Source organism: Hyperolius riggenbachi, chromosome 6 (genome assembly GCF_040937935.1).
Source record: "Hyperolius riggenbachi isolate aHypRig1 chromosome 6, aHypRig1.pri, whole genome shotgun sequence".
NCBI classification, from domain to species: Eukaryota; Metazoa; Chordata; class Amphibia; order Anura; family Hyperoliidae; genus Hyperolius; species Hyperolius riggenbachi.
This window is the reverse complement of record NC_090651.1, coordinates 191,812,415-191,819,914: the sequence shown is the minus strand read 5'-3', so window position 1 is coordinate 191,819,914 and position 7,500 is coordinate 191,812,415. Positions and strand designations below refer to the sequence as shown.

At 42.6% G+C, this 7,500-nt stretch overlaps 1 protein-coding gene across 3 annotated transcripts in view; it reads left to right on the top strand.

Moving 5' to 3' along the window:
* The window catches only part of UBE2M (ubiquitin conjugating enzyme E2 M), a 288,535-nt gene extending 281,250 nt beyond the window's left edge, over positions 1-7,285 (top strand). For all 3 annotated transcript variants that reach the window (XM_068240251.1, XM_068240249.1, XM_068240252.1), the window contains one exon: positions 5,133-7,285. In XM_068240251.1, coding sequence (XP_068096352.1) covers positions 5,133-5,273 — 141 coding nt within the window. In that variant the 3' untranslated portion in view covers positions 5,274-7,285. The remainder of the gene's footprint in view (positions 1-5,132) is intronic.
* The last annotated feature ends 215 nt before the right edge of the window (positions 7,286-7,500 follow it).

Genomic DNA, 7,500 nt, shown 5'->3' with positions numbered 1-7,500 from the left:
TGGAGCACACGTCCTTGCACACCATCAGGACCTGCAGCTTTCCTGGTGTTGATATTTGTGAGTGCTTGCTGCACTTCATGTATGTGAAGGATTAAAGGCTGTGAGTCTGTAGTGGGCCCAAAGTTGACTGGAGGCCGATTGTTGTCTTTTTCAAATCTAGCAACGAAGTTGTTAAGTTCCTCTGCTAGGCTGGGGATGTTATTGTCCAGTGTATATTGAGTGCTATTCTTTTTGTAATCTGTGAATAGTTGAATGCTTTGCCACATCCTCTTTGGGTTTGAGCAATTTTCAAAGTTTTCCTCAATCCTTTGTTTGTATTTAAGTTTTGCATTTCGTATGCCTTTTTTCAGACTTGCTCTGGCTGAAGTATATGCTTCTTTGTCCTGTATTTTAAAAGCTTTGTTTCTATTCTTTAGAAGTTCCTTGAATCTTTTGTAATCCATGGTTTATGATTTTGGTAAACCGTAATTCTTTTGTTGGCAGTGATGGTGTCCACACAGAAATTAACATATGACAATACAGAGGAAGTACTCGTCTCCAGGTCTGTTTCATAAAAGAAAATATCCCAGTCTGTATTTTCAAAGCAATCTTGGAGCTGAGAGAAGGCAGTCTCAGGCCAGAGTTTAACAGACTTGCTAATTGGTTTAGCATTGTTGATAATGGCTTTGTATGCGGGAATAAGAAACAAAGATAGATGGTCAGGCTGTCCCAGTGGGGGGCGTGGGGTGATCTTATAGGCACTTTTTATGTTTGTATAGACATGATCCAAGCTGTTTTCTCCTCTGGTTTTACAGTCCACATGCTGATAAAATCTGGGAAATGCCTTAAGATTTACTTGGTTAAAATCTCCAGCAATTATGAAAATTGCATCAGGGTGTGAGTTCTGTTGCTTACTAATGACATCAAACAGTTGTTCATTTGCTGACTTAGTATTGGCATGAGGTGGAATGTATACTGCCATAATTATAATAGCTTTATGTTCCCTGGGTAGGTAAAACGGTCGACATCTCAGCATTAGATATTCCACATCAGGTGAACAAGACTTGTTGATTATGGTTACGTTAGTGCACCAAGCATTATTGATATAAACACATAGTCCTCCACCTGTTTTCTTGCCAGAATCATGCGTTGGATCAGCGCGGTGAAGCGTGTGACCTGCAAGCTCAACTGCAGCGTCTGGTATGGAGGGGTCCAGCCATGTCTCCGAAAAAATCAAAAGGCAACAGTCTCTCATAGTTTTATACGTGGAGATATTCAGTCGGAGCTCATCCATTTTATTTGCGAGGGATCTCACATTTGCAAGCAGTGCGCTAGGAAGAGGGGTTTTATGTGGAGTAGCTCTCAGTCTAGTTAGCAGTCCTGATCGCTTACCTCTCTTTTGTTTCCTCTTGCTTCGCTTTCTGCCCCGTCTATTTCCGAGGATGGCAGTGGTTAACGAAAGACCTGGTGATCTAAGAATCTCCTGCGGTATTGATTCCGTGTTAAAGTAATCTCCTGTGCTGCTTGATCCGATCTGTAGAAGCTCCTGGCGATTGTAGTGGATGCTTGCCTTTGCTTGTGAGGCGGTGAAGGTCAGTAGGAAGAAAATTAATAGAAGAGAGCACCAATGTGGGTAGCATGAAGCCGCTGCGTCTGTGCGCGCCGCCATCGTACTTGTATCACAGCGGGTGCTTATCCTAATCCTATCACAGCGGGCGCTTTTACCTCTTTCAGCGCTGCAGCCTGGAGGGAGGATTCAGCGTTAATCATCTGCTACAATCACGGGAGCGGCTGCTCTGCTCGCTATTCACCGGCGGGCGTTCTTCGGTACGGTGGCTTTAAGAGTCCCTTGCTTCATGACCTCATCAAGCAAGGGACTCTTAAAGCCTCCGTACTGAAGAACGCCCGCCAGTGAATAGCAGCCGCTCCTGGGATTGTAGCAGATGATTAATGCTGAATCCTCCCTCCAGGCTGCAGCGCTGAAAGAGGTAAAAGCGCCTACTGTGATACAATTAGGAAAAGCGCCCACAGTCATAGCAAAGCCGCAGATCCCTGACAAGCATCCCCGCAAGCACGCTGTGCAGAAGCAGGGCCGCTATGAGAGCAGAGCCGACGGGTGCCAGACAGTTGCAGCACGCTGTGAATTCAAACAATACAAACTGGACGATCCTGGGGTGAGAGACGCTGCCACAAGCCACTGCTCCTGGGGTGAGAGATGCTGATTCCTGAGACTGTTATCACTTCCAAGTAGTTGTAAGAAGGGACTTATGATTGGTTTTGGAGGTCTGGCAGCATTGCTTTATACACCAATGAAGATCTAGTGACCATTGTATCATATTGATTTATGCTTACTGCAGGGAGTGTAGTAGCTGTAGTGATAACGTTTATTATAGACTATATTGTCATGAGTTAAATGTTTCAATATTGATCATATATATTGCCTTTGAGAACTGCTGTTCCTGCCTAACATTGACCATAATAACTTGGGGGGGAGGGAGACACACCAGGTTTATTTATTTATTTATTTTTCCTTGGTTTTTGCCCTTTAAATCTGGGTGCGTCTTATAGTCCGGAGCGTCTTATGGTCCGAAAAATGCGGTACACAGTTTATTCTAGTGAAATGCCAGAGAGAAGGCTGTTTTTGTCTAAGGCTGTCCAATGAAGATTTCTGTTTGCGTCGAAGGATACAGAATGTTGGGTCAAGTGTCTGTGTTCGGACACTCCCTTTTTTATAGGTCTTTAAAGCGGATGAGCTTGCCTTTGAGGACCTAAATGCACAAAAAGACTTCTTAGACGACAAGATACAGTCCTGAGGAGATCCTGGGAGGCACTGGCAGCTACCTTTCGAACAGTAGCTTCCATTTGTATAGCAAAACCCTTTCCCTCTGGCTTAATTAGTTTATTTATTTTAAAGACAGATCTGGATTTAGATACTAAGAAGCTGATGGGGAGATGCCAGGAGAGGCAGCATGTCTACATGGTGGGTGAGGGGGACATGTCAGTATATGCCTTAAATTTTTTTTGTGTAAAAAGAAACTTTTTCCAGAAGGGTAAAGGTCAAGATAATTTAAAGTGATCCTTTAATAATGGAAAAAGTAAATTCCTTTATAAAAAGTCTGAAGAGAATAACACAAAAAAAGACAACCGTTCATGAATTAGGGGGGCTTCAGAATCATTTATATCATTTATATCTATGACATGAAGTCGTCAAAATCTGTCAACTTTCCTTATTATACAAGATGGGTAGAAGTTGCAATTTGTGTCCCTCCCTCAACCCCAGATTTTAATTACAACTTCTTATTAGGACTAGTATTATATGTATCTATGTTTATCTCATCATGTCGCATGTCACTTCTAGTATGCTTTAAGAAATGAAATCCTATTATATTGCAAAAAAATAAAATAAAAATAGTTCCTCCATGGGACTTTCCCACAGTCTCAGCTGTTTTGATGAAGCACCACTTCGAAACCACTGGAGGAGGGTTTATTAAAATGTCTTACATTAAGGGCTGATTCACACTACAAGAGCTTTTTAAATACTAGAGATTTTAAAAGCTCTTGCTAATGCAATGCTATGGGGGATTTTTACAAAATCTCATCGCTCCAGTGTGAACAAATACATAGGATAACGCTTAGAAAAGCTCTTGTAGTATGAATTAGCTGAAAGGTTGCCTTTCCAGCAGCAACTGCTTCAGTTGGTAGAATTTTTGCTGGTTATGCAGGATAGAAATATCTTCAGGCCAAGACCCAATTTTCACTATTAACAAGAGATGAATTTTCCTTCCATTTTGTCTTTTTGCCAAAAATGCCCATGAAAGAAATGCATACTTATGACTTTGGAAAAGCAATATTAATTTATCTCTGGGACACACGTGAATGAAGATGAACTGACCATCTGTTTGTAAGCTTAGTGGAAAACAGAGGACTTCAAGCGTCTAAAGGATCCTTAGCAAGATTGCTCAGAGAGGCCATTATCGCAAATACTGTGATAGAGAAACCTCTTCCATCAGAAAGAAGCGTGCAGTCTACTCGATCACAATTTTCATTTTTGACTGAGAGAGCTGGCACTTGTGTAGAATGAATTTGTAAGTCTGCAACCTGGTTAAATCAGAATGACTCTTCTTTCCAGCTATGGTTAGGCTTTCAAAAAGTAAAGGCCAGTAGTGTATGATCCCGCCTTTAAAAATCTATCATTTGCTTGTGTTTCTGGATTGCTGTACTGGAGTAAACTTAGTCAGTAAGACTTTCTGGTAATGGTATTTCTACAAGTTCTCCAGGAGGGCCCCTCCTTTCTTCTTCTTTTACAAGATGTATATGCATGCAATTTTGGTTATTTCATCTCACCTGTCCTTTGCACTTGAGCTACTGTTGTTATGGCCCATACTCACGGGCAGCAAAAGTTGCCTGTCGCCAGCACACGTGAGCGTGTGGGCGACAGGCCGGCGACAGCTCCTCGCCAGGTCCCTCCGCGTACACACGCGGAAGAGGGACCAGCGGCGCGACGGAAGCTGTCGCCGACGTTCCTCCTCCCCCCGCCGGAAGCTCCGCATTCTCAATGGAGGTTGCTGTCGCTAGTCCGCGTACTCACGCGGACTACTGACAGTTGCGGCGGAGGTGCGGCGGCGACTCGCCAGGCGATTGAAACTTTCACTCGCCTGGCAACATCAGCAGCGGGCGACAGTTCGGGGTGCGCGCTCGTGCGACGGCCCATACTCACGGGCGACCTGTCGCCGCAACATGCGCGCGCCGCGTGTTGCGGCGACAATTGTAGCCCGTGAGTATGGGCCATTAGTTATCTTTGAAAGCAGGAGGTGGAAGGGGCTACCAAAGTTGTGTTGTGTTTCCACAGGAGTCGAAGCCCTGTATTCACTCGGAATTGCTATCCCTGGGGTACTTGTACAAATACTTTTCTTCAGTAAATTTTAAGTGGGATTTTTGTTTAGAATTACCAAGTGTCCGGCACCTTGCTCAGGCGTTGACCCACACAGCTTAATTTTTTTTTCTATGTGACACTGTTGAATACCCCAGAAACATCTCAGGGTACCCATAAACAGTAATTGTGTTTTGTAGAGTTTTCTATCTAGCACGTACTGTAATTTTGCGTATTTCACAGCCATTTTAACACTTGCATTAATGTTTATTTTATTCCTCAGGAGCCAAACCCTGAAGATCCCTTAAACAAAGAAGCTGCCGAAGTTCTTCAAAACAACAGACGCCTATTTGAACAGAACGTTCAGCGGTCCATGCGGGGGGGCTACATAGGGTCAACCTACTTTGAGCGCTGCCTGAAATAGGACATAGAAGCTTCTTAGTGCAAAAGCCACCATCCATCTGACCCATTTTTTCTTCCACCTACCATGTCCCCTATCCCCACCACTTACCCATACACTGGCCCCACAAAACTTGGTCTATGCTCCGATTGGATAGACCTATGCAAGGTCCCATGTCTCCATGTCCTGCTGCTATCCCTTTGTATTAAGAGGGAGCACTGTGCACATATTGCAGTACTCAACACCGCCACCACCTGGTATTTCAGTACCTCAAGTCCCACTCACTTTCTGTGTGGAGCTTCTGCCTATCCAAGGGTTCATCAGTTATCTATGACGTCCCCCTATATTTTTGTTTTCCACCATCAACGAAAATTCTGAACACTGGTGACTGACTGTTTACATGAATTTTTTGTTGTTGTTGTTTTTCTGATTTACAATGACATTAACCTAAAGTTAAGTCATTTCAGATTTTTTTGGGGGCCTTAAAAGTTTTGTTAATGTTGCTGTTTTGATCAGCAACTCCCATCTGTTGTCATCTCATAATTTTATTAAAAGGAAAAACAATCAATTTTGTTTGCTTGTCAGGCTTTTATTAGTGTCTGCATTAAAAAGGAATTTCATTTTAGCTTTAAAGTGGATCCAAGATGAAGAACGAACTATAACAAGTATCTTGTCTCTATATATCTTATCTAAAGTTTAGATAGTTTACACAGCAAATCTAGCTGCAAACCGCTTTAACAGTATATGATTATTCCTTCCTGTGAAACAATGAGAGCAGCCATATTCCGCTTGTCGTCATTACACAGACAAGCTGCTCTGCATCTCCTCCCCTCAGCCTGCGGAAACTCTACTCCTCTCTGCTCTCCTCACCTCTGTAATCTCTGGCTGGTAATGCTGCCGCCTCCTATTCCCCAGACTGAGCTCCCATGAGCACTTGGAGGAGCTGTGGGTGAGGCTTGTTTAGTTTATAGGGAATTGGGGTATTAAAACAACAAAAAAAAGTATTTGGCCTGAGGAATGTCCTATAAACTATATTTAACTATATGCAATGAGTAAATGTTAATCTCGGATCCACTTTAAAGTTTCTGCTTGCTTATCCTTTGGCGTAAAAACATGGTGGTATCCTTCTTCTGTAGTCTATTCTAATCAGACCATGGGACCTCTATTTTGCCTCTAACAAATATTCTGATAATTTGCAGCTTATTTATTACAGAAAAGTGCCCATCGGGCATATTTGCATTTTAGGGGCTGTACATAATTTCACCCATGATTATAATTGTTAGTCTTGTTAAAAAAATGAAAGTCACTTCTCTACTCTCTGCAAACTGTTCTTGTCATGAGATAAATATACATTTATATTTGCTGATCGCTTGTTTAAAAAGATGCTAATTCACCTTTTGTAATGTTAGTAGTTAAATTATAATCTTTTCTAAAAAGCCCCACTGATCAAGTATGCAGATCAGACTTGCCTCTCGCATTCCTTTGTCTATGATTAATAGAAACAAATCTGTTCTTTACACTCACAATTTGTGCTTGCAGCTATTCATTTCGAAACTGGGCGACACTGAGGGTGAGAATTTTCCTTCTATAGAGCCAGGGGCATAGCTAGAAATCATGGGACCCCATAGCAAAGACCCCATAGCAAAATGTTGCTATGGGGCCCCAGAGGCGCTTATCATGACCTTAAGAATGCACTGTGTTCACTCCTGTTCGTTATTGCCGGAAGAAGCGGGAATATACCCGTGAAACGCGTTGCACTGTATGTTGGAGTATATAAATAAATTTGTTTTTACTAAAACCGACAGTATCATGTCTGCTTCGGGGAGATGAGTCCACCACCGCCTCCCGAGGAATTTTAAAGTTTTTAGATATATTTTACTCTGTTGGCGCCTCTGTTCTCCTTACAACATAGCAAAATTTTGATTGGGCTGCCCCCCCCCAATAAAGTTTTTTTTCTCTGTGTCCTAGTAAAGGTAGCCCCTTAAACAGAATCTGTACTGTCTGATTTGTACAATAAAAACATACCAATCGAGTCACTGTGATCTCCTGGATACCTCCTTGCCGCTCCCCGCCACGATACCCACACACACCATTTTATGTGAATGGTGAAGCCAACAAACAAAGCCACCGCTATTGGTCTGCCACTAACCCACATTGGATAGATCCCTCCAAGACTATTGGAACAAAAACATTGATGGTATAGTTTGATATATGGGGTGTATCCATAGATAAGGTGTATCCATATGAATGG